We start from the raw sequence: 18,178 nt of genomic DNA, 5'->3' as shown, positions 1-18,178 counted from the left end.
GTTGGATTTTGAGCAAAGCATAAAATGAATTAGGAGAATTACAGTATGTCTTCCTTTAACTCATAATTGAAGAAGTTGTTGGGTTTTTTTGTTTTGTTTTTAAAAGAGTAACGGTTCCTTGAATAGCCCCACCTTTCAGGTGTCTCCATCTTTTTCCTCTTCTTTATTGTTTTATTGAGACAAGTGTTAAGTATAAGCAAATATTAAACAATAATGACATTAATCCTCATAGCTCATTTGCAATGCACACCCACAGATATGTCTTTAACAACATAAAACATTTTATAAGACAGTAAAATAAAATATCACACATAACATAAATCCTAAATTTATGTTAAAACTGTCAGGATCTGTGTTTTCTGTGTTCATTTAGAGTTTTTTGTGTCCTTGCGTCTCTTCGTTGTCCTGTCCTCCCCTTGATTGTTCCCAGGTGTGTCTCGTCTCTGTGATTACCCTCCCGTGTATTTAACTACACCTGTGTTCTTTGTTCCTCGTCGGGTCCTCGTCAATTTTTCGTCAATGTTTGTCAATGTTCAGTCTAGTCGTGGTCAGTGTTTCCTTGTGCCTGCTGCTCGTTGTTGGATTTATTTATAATTAAAATCATCATATTCATGATACCTGGGTCCGCTGCATCTGCCTCACCACTCCACCACACCACCTCATGACAGAAGGACCCGACCATACCGATCGGTGAGGCTGCTAACATGGACCCAGCATTCAGGAGGTTACCTCCTAAAGGGCAGAGCGGCCCGAGGCGGAGGTCCGGCAGGGAGGACAGGGAGCTGGCTGAAGCCCTCGCCGACCTGCAGCGGGAGCTATTCCGGGGGACAAGACTGGTGTTGGCACCCCCCGGATATGGCCCCCGTCGATACCTCCGTCCGGGAAGCCAGCGACCTGAGCCGCCGGTGGAGCCGGCCCCTCGTCGCTTTCCGGAGCCGCCACCTCCGCTGCCCGCTCGGAGACAGCGACGTGAGCCGCCGGCAGACCCGGTCCCTCGTCGCTTTCCGGAGCCGCCACCTCCACGGTCAGCCCGGAGACAGCGACGTGAGCCGCCGGTGGACCCGGCCCCTCGTCGCCTTCCGGATCCGTCACCTCCGCTGCCATATCGGAGACAGCGACGTGAGCCGCCGGTGCACCCGGCCCCTCGTCGCTTTCCGGAGCCGCCACCTCCGCTGCCCGCTCGGAGACAACGACGTGAGCCGCCGGTGCACCCGGCCCCTCGTCGCTTTCCGGACCCGCAGCCGTTTCCCAGGCTTCGCTCCGGCTCACCTCCGCAGCCGTTTCCAAGGCTTCGCTGCGGCTCGCCCCCGCGGCCGGTTCCAAGGCTTCGCTGCGGCTCGCCCCCGCGGCCGGTTCCAAGGCTTCGCTGCGGCTCGCCCCCGCGGCCGGTTCCAAGGCTTCGCTGCGGCTCGCCCCCGCGGCCGGTTCCAAGGCTTCGCTGCGGCTCGCCTCCGCGGCCGGTTCCAAGGCTTCGCTCCGGCGCACCCGAGGCCGAGTCAGCCGGCGTTCCAGCCGGAACACCCGAAGCCGAGTCAGCCGGCGTTCCAGCCGGCGCACCCGAGGCCGAGTCAGCCGGCGTTCCAGCCGGCGTTCCTTCCGAGACTCCCAGTGTTCCTTCCGAGACTCCCAGTGTTCCTTCCGAGACTCCCAGTGTTCCTTCCGAGACCCAGACCCCCAGCGCTCCGACTCAGACTCCCTGTGTTCCTCCAGAGACTCCCAGTGTTCCTTCCGAGACTCCCAGTGTTCCTTCCGAGACCCAGACCCCCAGCGCTCCGACTCAGACTCCCTGTGTTCCTCCAGAGACTCCCTGTGTTCCTTCCGAGACCCCGACTCCCGAGACCCTCTGCGTTCCTCCTGAGACCCTGACCTCCTGCGTTCCTCCTGAGACCCTGACCTCCTGCGTTCCTCCTGAGACCCTGACCTCCTGCGTTCCTCCTGAGACCCTGACCTCCTGCGTTCCACCCGAGACCGAGACTCCCTGCGTTCCACCCGAGACCGAGACCCCCTGCGTTCCACCCGAGACCCCCTGCGTTCCACCCGAGACCGAGACTCCCTGCGTTCCACCCGAGACCGAGACTCCCTGCGTTCCGACCGAGACCCCCTGTGCTCCACCAGAGACCCTGCCTCGGGGGGCTCGTCGTCGCCGTCTGTGGGCGGCCCCCGGGACTCATCGCCACCTCCAGCGCCGCGGACGGCCGCCGGACCGCCTCCGTGGTTCCCGCCTCCAGCGCCGCGGACGGCCGCCGGACCGCCTCCGTGGTTCCCGCCTCCAACGCCGCGGACGGCCGCCGGACCGCCTCCGTGGTTCCCGCCGCCGCGGACGACCGCCGGACCACCTCCGTGGTTCCTGCCTCCTTTGCCTCCGCCCACCCTGTGGGTAGTTTTTTGTTTGTTTTCGGACTCTTGGCCCTTCTTGTGTTTCCGCCCACGATGGTGGGTTGTTTTTTGTTTTTCTGGACTCTGGCCCCCCGTCCAGCGCCCCTCCGCCCACCCTTGTTGTGTTTTTGTTTTTTCTGGACTCTGGCCCCCCATCCGGCGCCCCTCCGCCCACCCTTGTTGTGGTTTTTTTTTTTTGGGCGTCTGGTAGCCGCCCTTGAGGGGGGGGTACTGTCAGGATCTGTGTTTTCTGTGTTCATTTAGAGTTTTTTGTGTCCTTGCGTCTCTTCGTTGTCCTGTCCTCCCCTTGATTGTTCCCAGGTGTGTCTCGTCTCTGTGATTACCCTCCCGTGTATTTAACTACACCTGTGTTCTTTGTTCCTCGTCGGGTCCTCGTCAATTTTTCGTCAATGTTTGTCAATGTTCAGTCTAGTCGTGGTCAGTGTTTCCTTGTGCCTGCTGCTCGTTGTTGGATTTATTTATAATTAAAATCATCATATTCATGATACCTGGGTCCGCTGCATCTGCCTCACCACTCCACCACACCACCTCATGACAAAAACTGACAACAGTGAACCAGTTACTAAATCTCCAGGTCTAAGAGGAACCACAAGGTCACTGAGCACCAGAGGAGCTCAAATGTTTCACAATTAATGAGATTACAAAATTTCACAAAGTTGTCAAAGTATTCAGGTATTTGAGAACATGGCAGTGACAACAGGTTTTCAGTCCAAAATTTCAATTGGTCACTTTTAGGTCATAAACTGACCTTTTATAAAAAAATAAAAATTCTTGATTTAATGCTAAAAAAGGTTTTAATTAACTATAGAAATTTTATTTTTTGGCTCGTTTTTAGCCCTTTTCTGACACACCAGCTGCCAAAGCATTCCCTTTCTTCTTACACTTTTCCTTTTTACAAAGCAGGCTATAAACTGTTACAGAGGAAGCGTACACTAAATGCTCTTCGACCTCTTTTTTTTTTTTCCCCCCCAACACTCATTAGCGACGCAATAAAAGGACCGAGTTGAGCCCATTTGAAAAGATCCAGTAAGAACATGTTTGCTGATTGAAACCCAACCTGTTTGTCATGCCTGCTTCAGCTGAATGCTAATGCTGACCACCTCAATGGTCTCTCTTCATGTCAAGATGCAGCCAGGAGCTCAGTGGCTGACCACCGAAACACGAATTCACCGTTAGAACGGTGGAGGAGCCAGGAGAGGACAGCGGCGGCTCACGGCCAGAACGAGCCCTACAGCACCACCGGCTTTTATTTGTGGTTACACTGATCTAAAGAATGAAGGGAGCGCTCCAAAAGTTTTGTTTTAGTAAAGCCTCCATCCCCCCTTTCCCGCCCCCATTTTCCTCCTCTTTCTTCCCTTTGCTTCATTGCTAACGAAAAACAAAAGTTTATGTTTTTTTGTTTTTTTTCTATGAAGAGTTGGCTCAATACGCAAGAGCTTCAGCCAGACTCCAGTCATCAAGCTGCATTAATATACAATCAGCTCGTCCGGCAATCACACCATAAACTAATAATGTTTAATTGATCCTGTCGCATATTGCTGCCATGTCCAGCCTGAAGGAAATGACAGCAATCAAATAGGAATTTAAGAAATACCACAGCTACAATCGTCGTGGGATATTCGCAAATACACAGCAACAACAAAATGTCAACATGCAACGTCAGATCCAACCAAGTTTATGGTGGTCCACAGAGAGACAATGCAGGTAAACACGGCATAATGGTCATCGCTGCGGCACTTACTGAGGGTCTTAGTGCTTTGTTTCCGCATCTCTGTCAAAGGTAATGGGATTTCTCGGGCTTAAATGCACTTCACTTACTGCACGGAGGCAAATAGGAAGCTCAACTATTGATCCACAAACAATTTAGTTGCCCAGCTGTCCAGAGAGAGGGAAAACAGGACTCCCCTAAATGTATAACGAAGCTTCCCAAGAGCCCTGCTTCCTCAGTATTCCGTCCATGTGCAGGAAGACTTCGCCTCTGGGCAATTAGCCCCTCACACACTTCCACCGTCCTCACCCAGAAGTGCAGGGATCAGTCTGCTAAGGCGCAACTACACTTTTCACCAAGGACGCTTTTCATTAATGGAACAATCCCCGTGGACTCTTATCCTGTTATATTATTTAGCATCCCCCTGCTGGAGACTTTATAACTATGCTTTATATGCTATGAAGGTAGCAGGCCTGAGAAAGCTCTAAAACAGAATCTGTCGTTACCGCGAGGAGACGCATAGTCAGTTAGAATAAGAAAAAAATATCTGGATAAATGCCTGTTTTTAAGATCTATAGATGCTCCCAGATCCATAGCAACAGGTTACGAGCGAAGTCACCATTAAAAAGCCTGAATCCACTTCGAAACTCTCTTTAGAACCTATATTCCTTTTAAAAGAAGGGTAAAGAAGTAGCCAAGAAGTAATAGTTCCTTTTATTATCTGGCTGCCCATCCGCCCGAAGCACTAAAAGGTAATAGCAAAGGCAGCAGCGGCTTTTATGAGCTTATAATGAGACGTACCAATAAGGAATTTTCTCAAAACATTTTAGTACCTACAGCTTTTCTAGATTGATTAAATATTAAAACTTACATAGAAGGCAACAGTATTGTATTCAAAAGGTTACTGGTAACATAAATGCATGTCCCAACAGTTGAGCTGTCAAAAACATGTATATCATTTCGTATGAACGTCATCACCAGAATACCTTGGAGAAAAAATCATGACAACCTAGACAGGTTCGAAAGAAGCCGGGTTTTTTTTCTTTTTTCTTTTGCTTAAATGGGACCGAAAGAGAGATCTACATTTTGAGTGTCTCAGCATCTGGTCACCTCTCTTTAATCACTGAACACACCGTAGGAAGGTGCTACAAGGTCACACTGCGAACGACACTCCTCAGTGGGAAAGTTGCTACTGTGTGAAAAAAACTATTTTCTGTACTAGTGATGTGTTTAAAAGTTGGTTCAGAGGAACCAGAGAGATGGGGGGGGGGAAAGGTTCTCTGAGACATTCCTGTATTTTCCAGGAATATGGTGTCATTTTCTAGCACAATCAAACAACTTTTACCTTCAGTTGAAAATGCTCTAAATATCTAACTTGACTTAAAAGAAATCTGACTTTGCGTCAGAGCCGTATCTGACACCGCTCACCGGACGAATCGTACACCCTGTATTGGTCACCATCACACAATAAACAATAAATCAACGAATCGCATGATAAATTAAAACAAGCTCAGTCATTTCTATTTGCATAACTTATTATTTTTCTCTTTCTACCAAAACGCAACTCATACAAATTTGTCAGTGTACTACAAATAGACAAACCAAAGCTACGTTAAGATACGTTTTCAAAGTTAGACAACATTGAATCTAGATTTCACAGATTCCACAGCTATTCTTTTTACACTGTAACTAGAGTTTACACTCGGAAGTCCTTTGTGAAACAACTGTATGCATTTACATCCCCAACCTTGGAATTATATTAGACACAGTTTGCTAATTTTCAAATAACATCATAGTGAAAGTACTGAATCAGCACACCTGCAGAGGTGCAAAAACAGATGGTTCTACAGTCTCCCACCTAAGAAATTGGTCCATTTGGTGCGACACAACATCTCTGCTCAGTGAAACGGTAAATAAATGCTCAAGAGGCAATCCAACACTTGGACGGGTAGTTTAATTAAGACCCAATCACATTTGGATGCTTAAAACTGAGTATTTAATTAGGGGTTATTGTCCTAAGAACTTGTGAACCTCAATAAGGAGAAGTGCTTTCATTTCTGCTTGGTATCGCCATTTATTACTAGCTTCTTAAGCACCAACTAACAATAACTAAATTGCAACTGGTTATTTGATGAGCAAGTAACTCTTGCTTTAACTTTTAGATTCATAGTGCAGCTAAAAGAGGATTTTGTTGCTGCTCTACAAACCAGACTGGGCTGGCACCACGATAAATAAAATACTAATATTCTCAGATAGTTAAAGACCGATATTCCTAATACCAACATGAAAAACCACACATCTGTATGTCCTTTTAACTGAGACCACAAATCCCAGAGGATTTACTTTGATTATAAAGTCTAAAGAAAAAAAGAGAGAAATTCGACTGACACCGGAATCCAATCCTTCCTGGGACTCAAATTCAGCCGCAATCAACAACTAAAATCTTATTAAAGACTTTAAAAAATGAAGATGGTTTAGATTGAAACAATTAAACTCAAATTGCCCCAGATGTTTCAGCACTGACATTTTATGTCTTACATTTATTCCCTTCTGGCATCAATGTTTTTTTGTTAGGCTAGAGGGACCGTACACTGGCTGCTCATAATAATGCATTGTAGATAGCATTACTGTATAAAACTCACCACTATCACTTTTTCAAGAAGGTAAATCTCATTTTCAGCTTCATCTGAGTTATTCTTTTGCAACAATAGAGCTCTTCAGCAGTCAAATCCTTGCTCTCGCCCCCGAACCTTCTGCCCCATCTTTGATATCTCGTTGATAACATTGATCCATGTCATTCTGTTTCTTCTCTAAGTGGCAGAGGTAGACATCACTGCTTGTCCTGACCTCTTTATCGTGATGTAGAACGAGTAACCTGGTTTTCAAGGGGACATCATTTTGGCAGACAGACAAACCAGAGAAGCAGAATGAGTCGCAGAGGATCCTTATCACTGTATTAAAGAGATTAAATCACTCTGACTTAGCAAAGGCAAAAATAAAAATGTACATCAGATTTCTGGTTACCTCTAGAATGTTGGTTGGATTTTTTAAAATGTTTTTACAAGTAAAAAGATTCATTTTTTATTATTCTTTGTACCTGAAACCTTTAATACTATAAATAGACAAAAAAAACAGCAGCTGATATCAAAGAAATCTATTCTTGGCCATGTGCTGTTTTCATACATGCTGTTTTTTATTTGAACCGGATGACAGATAAGATCAACATCCATGCATTTATTTGACACACGCAAAGCGATGGTTGATAAACCAGGTACGGAGTATGTACAATTTAAAAAATTATGAAAGTCAGCGCACAAAAAAGATGTTTAGTAAACAGTTTGGACTCCCACAATAGATACTGCTGATGTCCAGATTAGAGCAATAACTATTTGTGTATTCCGTGAATAATAACAGTTTTTACTAACCGAGTAATAAAGAACATGTGGCACAATATCCTACAATTTTAAAAGTCACAGTATTTAGTGTGAAGGTCATCCAGTAACTTATTATGAGACCCCAGTTGTATCCAAAGTCTGTTTCGCAAAACAGTTTTGTCATAAACCCCCAAAGATGGCTCCATTATTTCAGCTGCCTTTAGCAGTTCATCAGTCAACATTATTAGCAATATCCTGCACGCAAATGAGCTTTCAAAAATCCAGACTGCAGTGCAACACTAAAGCATGCCTAGAGGGGAACTGTGCAGGATAGCACCGGGTGGAAAATGAGTGCTTGAAGGTCTCTAAGGTACACAATGAAAGCCACCAGTTTTATACGATCAGTTCTCGGCACGCTGCAGATTGACTCGTCCGGTTCGGCAAGGTAGCATGCCACGACATCAGTTAGCCCTTACAGGAGTTCAAACTTTGTCTGGCGTCTAATTTTGATATAAGAGAGGAAGTGGGCCTCTTTGAATCGCTCTGTTTTGCTGACAAAGTCAACTGAACAGACTGAACCGCCCGGCTGACAACACCAGGTTACAAATGCTTTGACGCAGAACCGAGCAACGTTTAAGCTGTGTGTTGCAACATTTCGGGTAGAAAAGAAAATTTAACGGAAAATATTCAAACCATGTGGAAAAACTCCTGCTAACTGTTATCAACTAATGATGTCATACCTTCATATGCAATCAAAACGTCCGGATTTTCAACTATTTCAGTCAGTAGGACCCTGTTTGAAGCTGTGGATTAGTTAAACTGGGACTGCAGTTTTATACGCTGAGCAGAGATTCTTTCAACAACACATTTCCCAGTTTATGAAAACTATACTTTTAAAAGTAATGGGGATTTTTAGTTTTTCATAAATTTTAGCTAAAATCCTGCCTCTTCTCTTTCTTGTGAACCCAATATTGTCCATTATCTTGCCTCCTGAGTTGAACGTACCCTTACAACCCTATTATTTACATTGCTAAATTCATACCACCGCTCAGATCAGAGCAGGTTGGACACACAAATGCAAATTGATCAGGATTTTGTCTATTAGTTCTGTTGGCCTTCGGGAACCGTGCAGAAGCGCGCATGTACACAGCATAAAGCTGTGCACAGTGGGAGAATCAATGGCATGACTGCTGGAAAACTCTACTCACAAATGGCAACTAAGAACTGGGATTCTTTCTCCTTCTCAGGCATGAACAGAGGAAGAGGGGGGGAGGGTCTGTCTCTGGGCAAACACCATAGACGTCATGTCTCTCAGCCGTACCATAAGTGCATCTCGCTATTGATTGCTGGTGTGTAAATTGCTGAGCAATCAATCTAAAGCATCAACACAAGAGAACTGCTATTTCCCCCCACACACACACACTTTTTGTAAGCAAGGCACAAAGAAGCTCCTCCACAGACAGCCAAGTGTGTTTCGGTAATAAAAGCCCATCCTTCTGCATGTGTTTCTGCATAAGGTAGTTCATCTGCAGAGGTTGTCTCAAAGCAAGTGCTTATACTCCTTCCCGTGTGAATGCAGTGCATTTAGTGTAACGGTAAGAGAATGCCTAACAAACTTTCCAAACTGATGCCAACCATTTTCAAATCTCAAACATTCATCTCACTCGAGCCGGCTATTTTGCTTTGACTCTTTGTACAAGATATTCCTCACCCAACGCTTGGAAGGACATCTGGAAATCAATCTAATCTGCTGTAATGAGTTTAAAATTGCTGTAATCCCGTGGGGGCAATCATCCAAGGCTTGTAACTTAAATTAAGAATGTCAATAAAGGTCTCGGCGAAATGGAAAAGAGGGTAGCAGCAGTAAAAATCTTCAAACTGATAAAAGAAAAACACAATCTCTGCCAGAGACGGTCAAAGAGTGCAGTTAGGCACACTTGAGTTCACCAATACGCGATGCATGTAGACTATATCACTAGCCATTTCATCCTCATGTCAACTTGTTGGATAAAAATGTTCTCATCGTTCAGAAAAGAAATTATAAATGAGGCCACAGTTTAAAGCACACTAAGGAGATAAGATGCAGAAAGCTAGCCTGCACGTGGAGGGTTAGCTTGTTTCTTAGAAAGGTAATTTCATTCACTTAGCAGTGTTTCTGTCCTCAGGGTGCACACAGCCCGGCACGCGGATGCATTAGCCGTCGCTGAGCTTACAAGATTTATAAAAGCGCTTCACCTGACAGACAACGATGGAATTCCTCTGGCGTTTCTGCAACATTCGGGCGGAGACTCAGCCAGAACCTACACAGCCATAAATCTCACACCCGCTCTGAAGGGAAAACAAAACCAACATGAAAATCTGGGTCAGAAATCAAAAAGTGCACCGGGTTGAAAGGCACTTCATTCTCTCAGCGAAACTGCTAAGAGTTGCTGCTAGAGGCTGACAGTCAAACAAATGTGATGAAATGTGTGAAAAAATGTAACATCTCCCTCATCACCACAGGAAAATACCTGTGGAACTCTACACGGCAGACAGACGCTGATTAGTTCTGACTGATTACATGAAGAAAATCACCAAGAATCGCTCATTACCCCCCAGCAGGAAGTTCTGTCGGTTTAAATGTCAGCTCTCTGCTCTGTAATAACACTCATCACAACAACTAAGACTGTACTTCATCTCAGTATCAGTTTCTGAGGATGTATAAGCCTCACTGGCAAAAATCCCACTTCAGAGTATCTAACTGACCAGAGCCAAAGCTGCTTTTTACTGAGATCGGGAATTACAGCACTGTTGACTTGCACGAAGTGACCACGTCATTGCTTTATCCTGCCAATGTTCACTCCGTGGCTAACAGGATGGACGCAGCCAGCCACTTCAGCCAGTAACATCTGAACCTGCAAATGGGAAACTGGTGGTTTTTGACCAGTTACGCAATACATTTTCTAAATCCAACTGGACACGGTAATGGTGTTGGCAACTAATATCTTTCAATTCAGGGGATAATGCGGGATGTCTTTTTAAGTATTTGTAGAGAGGTGGTTGGGATTCCTGCCACTACAGCAGCTGGCTACGACGGGAAGAGCATGCAGGTGGGTGGACGACATTGCTGACAAAGAAGTTGCACTCATATTTCAGACAAGTCTCCCTGCTGGGAGCCTGGGCTCAAGAAGTGTGACAGATGGTTCTGCCCTCCTAAGTGCTGTTTGACTTCCTACACTTTAAGGATGATATTACTTCGTCAATGTTATGCAGATAAGAGGAACATAATATTGCTTCATTAAACATTTTGAATCCTCTATGGACACTTTATTGGTTACATCTGCTGAGTTTCTTATAAATCATTCACAGGGCTGCAGCTCAGCGCATTTAGTCACCTAATCGTAGTGTAGGTGGAAAACGACTGAGGTTCAAACCAAGCCATCGAAACGGGGAAGGAAGGGGATTAAAGTGACTTTAAAAACAACGTGTCAACAACAATCATTGTAACCAAGATTGTTGGTTGTAACTGCTACTACTTTGACTACTTCTAGATGTAGGAGTAGTCAAATTTTGAAACAGACAGCTTGGTTCTGCCTTGCATCAATGATTTCAGCTGGTTGCCGTGGTGAAATGGTGTGAGGGATATTTTCCTAGACCATTTCAAGACTCTAAGATCCAGCTGAGGTAAACTTCCACAGCATGTCCAGGTTTTCTTGTTGACCATGTCCATTCCTTTGAGTTATTACATACATAGTACAAACATAGTACACACGTAGCATATACAGCAACTGTACTCCAAACTAATCCACATTCACCAGTTCTCAAGCCTCTAGGTCATCTTTAGGATGTAAATTGTCTGATATCCAAACAACAAATCTGCAAATGCTATCTAATCTATGAAGCTGCCTTGTAAACATGGACCGGAATATTTCCAACAGTTATGATGAATCTATGCTGTGAAGAATTAAAGCAGTTCTGAAGGCAAGAACGGGTCCAACCCTATTCTAGGAACGTATAGGAAAGCGGTCACTGAGGGTATAAGAATATGTTAAACAGTCAAGGTTTAACTTCTTCCATTTCTATCACTAGAAGAAGTTACATCTTCTTGTGCTACATGCTTGTGTTGCACACCACTGACTGCATCACAAGCATGTGGAATACTGTAGCCGCTCCTGAGCTGAACAGTCAGGCAGGCATATGTTGATTAAACAAAAGTATAATCTCTATTTTTTTTAGAGATCTCTTTGTTAAATATCATCTTCTGAACAATTTCCCACCAAGATCAACAACTTGCACATTCAGCTGCATAGTAAAACATTTACATCACAAAGTTAAAATGAATCTATCAGGCAATGTTTTGTTAGCACCAAGTAGCCTTTTTTCTGCTTTAGACACATTCTTTACTTGAATTCCCACGTGATCCACAGCTGCTTAGAATATGAGCCGAATATAAAAATATGATGAGAGTTTGTGCTATTTTTGAAGGCGGGAAGGTTGAGAATTGAAAGCACATAATGCACTTGAATTTGCATAGACTGCCCTTTCCTGAATGTATCAGAGAAACCACAAAAAAAAAAAAAAGATCAAGAAAATGTCACACGATGCTCGTTTTAAAATCATTTTTGTAAACAGAACAAAAGAACAAATCACGTATAATCAGAAGTGGGATCCATTAATTTAGCTTTAAATGCAAAAGATAAAATACAATTCAGGTGATTCTCAAAATGTTAGGAAATTATAGAAAATGTCCTTTTCTCAGTAGATATCGTATATATATATATATATATATATATATATATATATATATATATATATATTATGGCTCACAACTAATTAAAACCTTCAAATCTGTTTCTATGAATATTCAATTAGGATATTGCACAAGTCAAGTAAAGAGGCTTTACATAGAATTATTAAATTATGAAGCATGGAGACGACCCCTAACTTGACAACTTTCAAACCAAATGGTCATCGACACCCTCCACAAGGAGTGTAAAGCACAAAAGAGTAATTGCTAAAGAAACTGTCGTTTCCCCAACACATTAACGGAAAGTTGAGTGGAAGGAAGAAGTGTGGTAGAAAAAAAAAACATGCACAAGTAAAAGGAATGAGACGTTGAGATGATGAGGAGAAAAGTATGATTACTTATGTTTTCTTTGGGGATGTTCGCCGCGGCTGGGTGTTTATATTCTTTATGAGCTCCGATTCACAGACATATCAACTGATCAACACCTTCAGGCTGTGGTTCATGGAAACAAGTCCTGACTAAGCGCCGTATGCATTTACCGTGCATTATGCAGGCAAACATTTCTGTAAAAAAAAATTCACTTGGTCTACTGTAATTTGGTTATCTGTGAGCAATGCTCAACGTAAACAGCTGAAGGCTCCACATAAATGAATCTAAGAGTTTTTCAGCTGAGCTACTGGCATAAATTAACTTTTTAGAGACACTCTAAGCATGCCGTTTCCCTGGAGTGGGGATCCATGTTGAAAACCTCAGTCACTACACTGATTCTGATTTGAAATCACATCCAAGTTGAGTCCAAATTCTTACAAGGACCACCGGACATCTCCGGCCGGGAATGACTTGACCAACACGTAGCAGGAGCAGCTTCTCTTCCCACTGAAGCTGCGAGACAGGACGCGCCCATAAACCCCCTATCAGCAGAACCTCATATTATGACTGAACCCCCGATGCAAAGGGCCCGTCCCCAGACATCACAGCTCAGTGTGAGGGGAAACATGACAGCAGAGTCGAACCTTATGCATCACTCAGCAGCAGGAGAGCAGGAAGACGCATTTTTAGTTCCTCCGTATGCGAGTGTTTACAGACGTCTTCATCTCCTGGCTGCAAGGCAGGCAGCACTTTGATTCATCGTCGGTATTTGCGCCGCTGTGAGACGGTGGCCTCCGGCTTGTTTTGATTATTGCTATATATTTTTAAAAAAAATCAAAGTATATAACTACGAAACATATGGACAGATTAAACATGCACAGCCAATAATCCGATAATGCCTTCCAGGATGTGCAGGTGCAGCATCTGACGCTACAACTATAAGGCAGCAATCGCATCACTCTGCATCCGACACGACCCACGGAAAATGATCATTTTTAGTTTATTTCCCGTCTTAAACGTTTATATAAATCTGCAATGCGGAAGGGGTCGCATGAAGCTCCTTCCCACTCAGCCCGAAAGTAAACAACGCTGATCTCCCAGCTTTCAAATTATAGCGCCCAGCTTCCCCCGAAATAATCTGAAATAATACATCTTTTTTTTTCCTGTTATTGTTTTTCCCCGGGTCTGCCCTCGGAGCCCCTTGTCCTTACCTTCTTCCTGCGTCCGTCTGCGTGTCCTTCACGATGCTCGCACCTGCTCAGCACGGCATCGCATCTCCGGGCGCTAAGTAGCAGGAGCAGGCAGAGAGACTGACGGAGCCGCGGTCCAGTCCCAGCGGATTGGATGAAGGGGCTGTGCTTGTTAACTTAGGGGGCGCTAGACCCGCTTGCGCCCACATGGTCACGGAGCTGCGGTCCCCGCTGTGGGGTCCGGCGCGCCTCACAGGGTTTTTCCTCATTAACTGTGATATGAGTTCTCATTCAGTTCAGTTCTGCTTCGGCTTTTGATGTCCCTGTCAATAACACATTAGTGTTGATTTTTATTCGTCTTGCAAGTAAAATATGCTTTTGTGTCCTATCAGCAGATTTTACTCCATGGTTGTCGTTTAAATGAGTTATTTACTGGCAAAACAGCCAGTAGTTCTAAATGGCAGCTCAGCCCTCTGTTTTAACTGAGTGTTAGTTAGAACTGGAGATATGGCGTTTTTGTAGTCCTATCTATTAGCATTAGGTCAAAGGCTAAAGCTAATAGATAGGCATTATCTGCGCAAGCCAGTGCCTTAACCTGACATAACAAGATAATGCAGGCTAATATTAGGCCCCAATAAAGAGACGTTCTATTGGGTGTGGAACAATAGGTGCTTTCCATGCAATGCATGGAGGCAGTGACTGACTTGCTTTGCAAGTCAGTGTTTTCAAGAAGGTTAGGGATGCAAATTTTCTAACCTTGAAAAGTTGAAGATTTTAGAAATTTGGAATGAAGATGATGTCATGGAAAAGAGAACTTCCAACTACAAACACTTGTTTGGATTCTTGTTGGAAAGAAAGAAAATGGTTAAAATACCAGTGGAAACCATTTTTTTTTTAAAATAGTACTTAACAGTTGATTTCTTTTTACATAAAATCATGGTAAGTCTGGCTATTTTTAGACCAGGGGTCACAACCTTTTTGAGACTGGGAGCTACTTCACAGGTTCAGAGTAACACGAAGGGCTACTTGTTTGATACAGACATAAATTTTCTTTACAACAAAAATTCATTTAAGTAAATATGATTACATGCTGCCTGATCATATTAATGTTAGGGACTATGCACAATAGTTATCAGTAAGGACAGCTATGGTTAATTGCTATATTGTGGTCAGACGTTCTTAGTTCAGAGTTTTAAGTTGGTGAGGTGGGGAATGACTGGAGTTTGAACCACTCATCATTTGAACCTCAGGTTCTGCTTGAGCTTTTTACAGTGCGCGGTTCTGGCAGGTTGTCGGTTTATTAGCTTTTTTGTGATTTTGCGAACTGAACAGCTGACGGGTCACCTGCGGGCTGACACAAGCAGATGTCGAAAAAAAAATGTCTGACAGACTGGAAGGTACAAAACTATCACTGCACCTGACCTGCAGGAGCACAACCACCTCTCCAACGTCGGCACAAAACTAAACCACTAAAGCAGCGCACCCTTTTTTTTCTTGTTTTTTACACAAACGATGCTAAATAATAAAGACATTGAAGCGAAGCAGTGAGATCCACGGAAAGAGGAGGATTGGCGGGATCTTAGAACTACGGGAGGTTCAAACTCCACTCATCATTTTTAGCTCACAGAAAAAGCAAACTGACCAATAAGATTTAGGCTTTGGGTGCCCTTTGACCCCCACAGACTCACACTGACGTGCGCTACATACAAGATGTTTTGGGACAAAAGAACTTTTTCTTCTCCATAATTTTGTTAATAGTAAACAGGGTTGGATAATAGAAATACAATAACTTTTCTTTTTTTAATTTAAAGGAAAATCTCTCAGTGCGTCCAGCTGTACAGCTGCTGCTGCAACAATCCAAACTCTCAGTCACTTGTGGGCAATTTAGAATCACACAGAAAATCTCCAAAAGGGAATCAAACTCAAAACTCTGAACTAAGAACTTCTGATCATATAATAGCAATTAACCATAGCTACCATGGTAAATTATTACTGATAACTACTGTCAGTAGTCCCTAACATTAACATGATCAGGCAGCATGTAATCATAAAAAAAAAAAAAATTCCCTTCTCACCCACCGCGGGTGGTTCTTATCCTCTGAGCTCGGGTCCTCTACCAGAGGCCTGGGAGCTTAAGGGTTCTGCGCAGTATCTTGGCTGTGCCAAGGACTGCACATTTTTGGACTGAGATGTCTGATGTTGTTCCTGGGATCTGTTGTAGCCATTGGTCCAGTTTGGGGGTGACTGCCCTGAGGGCCCCGATGACCACAGGCACCACTGTGGTCTTCACCTTCCAGGCCCTCTCCAGTTCCTCCCTGAGGCCCTGGTATTTCTCTAGTTTCTCGTGCTCCTTTTTCCTGATGTTGCAGTCGCTTGGTATTGCTACATCTACCACAACGGCTTTCCTCTGTTGTTTATCCACTACGACAATGTCTGGTTGGTTCGCCATTACCATTTTGTCTGTCTGGATCTGGAAGTCCCACAAGATCTTAGCTCTGGCGTTCTCCGCCACCTTTGGGGGTGTTTCCCACTTTGATCTCGGGATTCCAGTCCATATTCTGCACAGAATATCATATATATATATATATAAGAAAATTTATGTCTGTATCACACAAGTAGCCCTTCGTGTTACTCTGGACCCGTGAAGTAGCTCCCAGTCTCTAAAAGGTTGGTGACCCCTGATCTAAGAAATCTGGGTGAATGAGAAAGACAACGGTATACTTTAAACTTCTACTTTAATAATTCTGTCTTTTCCACTTTTCCTTCTCTAATGTCTCCTCCCACTTACTTAATTAAGAAAACAGAGAAATAAATATATGGTAAATATGGCATCCAGAAGAGCTTAGAAAGTTCTCAATTAACTATTGTTCTATTGTCTTTTCTGCAAAGAAAATATCATAAAGCATAACTTATTTTAAATACTTCATGTGAATAGCTGCACATTTAATATGCATGTCTTAAAAGTCTTAACTGTGACATTTGTAAAGCATTTCTTGAGGAAACAATGATAGTTCCCCTCTCTGCTGTCGCTATCCCCAAACATCCTGGTACCAGCAACCCCCCAAGCTCCCCTCTCTGCTGTCGCTATCCCCAAACATCCTGGTACCAGCAACCCCCCAAGCTCCCCTCTCTGCTGGCGCTATCCCCAAACATCCTGGTACCAGCAACCCCCCAAGCTCCCCTCTCTGCTGGCGCTATCCCCAAACATCCTGGTACCAGCAACCCCCCAAGCTCCCCTCTCTGCTGTCGCTATCCCCAAACATCCTGGTACCAGCAACCCCCCAAGCTTCCCTCTCTGCTGTCGCTATCCCCAAACATCCTGGTACCAGCAACCCCCCAAGCTCCCCTCTCTGCTGTCGCTATCCCCAAACATCCTGGTACCAGCAACCCCCCAAGCTCCCCTCTCTGCTGGCGCTATCCCCAAACATCCTGGTACCAGCAACCCCCCAAGCTCCCCTCTCTGCTGGCGCTATCCCCAAACATCCTGGTACCAGCAACCCCCCAAGCTCCCCTCTCTGCTGGCGCTATCCCCAAACATCCTGGTACCAGCAACCCCCCAAGCTCCCCTCTCTGCTGGCGCTATCCCCAAACATCCTGGTACCAGCAACCCCCCAAGCTCCCCTCTCTGCTGTCGCTATCCCCAAACATCCTGGTACCAGCAACCCCCCAAGCTCCCCTCTCTGCTGGCGCTATCCCCAAACATCCTGGTACCAGCAACCCCCCAAGCTTCCCTCTCTGCTGTCGCTATCCCCAAACATCCTGGTACCAGCAACCCCCCAAGCTCCCCTCTCTGCTGGCGCTATCCCCAAACATCCTGGTACCAGCAACCCCCCAAGCTTCCCTCTCTGCTGTCGCTATCCCCAAACATCCTGGTACCAGCAACCCCCCAAGCTCCCCTCTCTGCTGGTGCTATCCCCAAACATCCTGGTACCAGCAACCCCCCAAGCTCCCCTCTCTGCTGTCGCTATCCCCAAACATCCTGGTACCAGCAACCCCCCAAGCTCCCCTCTCTGCTGTCGCTATCCCCAAACATTCTGGTACCAGCAACCCCCCAAGCTCCCCTCTCTGCTCTTTTTTTCATTAATTAAAAAATCCAGGGTGGCACCCAGTACCCCAGCGGTCCCGAATTATACATGTGAAGAAGAACAAGCCCAACTCTCTGGAATACGTTCAGTTTTGGGGTTTCTTCCTCCTGAATTTGTGGCTCAATCTTGTGTTTTTCCACCCTGGATTCCATTCTGTCTATCTTGATTTTTAAAGACACGATCTCCTTATTCAATTCGTCGTTCTCCCTAGTAAGCCACAGCAGTCTTTCAGTCTTTTCTTTCAAAGATTTTTCTGCATCAATTTTTGCTGTGGCCCGCTTCCGTTCTAGTTTTATTGTTACTTGTTGCATGTTGCAATAATCACTTTG

The 18,178-nt window shown here is 44.8% G+C and overlaps 1 protein-coding gene across 5 annotated transcripts in view; it reads right to left on the bottom strand.

Annotated features, from left to right (window-relative positions):
• cntn1a (contactin 1a) overlaps positions 1–13,928 on the bottom strand; it is a 76,314-nt gene extending 62,386 nt beyond the window's left edge. For 3 of the 5 annotated variants that reach the window (XM_032588498.1, XM_032588524.1, XM_032588517.1), the window contains exon 1: positions 4,139–4,181. In XM_032588498.1, coding sequence (XP_032444389.1) covers positions 4,139–4,166 — 28 coding nt within the window. In that variant the 5' untranslated portion in view covers positions 4,167–4,181. Of the gene's footprint in view, positions 1–4,138; positions 4,182–9,714; positions 9,808–13,785 lie in introns of those variants that run through there. The other 2 variants (XM_032588542.1, XM_032588532.1) reach the window with 2 other exon arrangements.
• Between the last annotated feature and the right edge of the window lie 4,250 nt (positions 13,929–18,178).

Source organism: Xiphophorus hellerii, chromosome 2, assembly GCF_003331165.1.
Source record: "Xiphophorus hellerii strain 12219 chromosome 2, Xiphophorus_hellerii-4.1, whole genome shotgun sequence".
In the NCBI taxonomy this organism is placed as follows: domain Eukaryota; kingdom Metazoa; phylum Chordata; class Actinopteri; order Cyprinodontiformes; family Poeciliidae; genus Xiphophorus; species Xiphophorus hellerii.
This window is presented reverse-complemented; position numbering and strand designations above follow the sequence as displayed.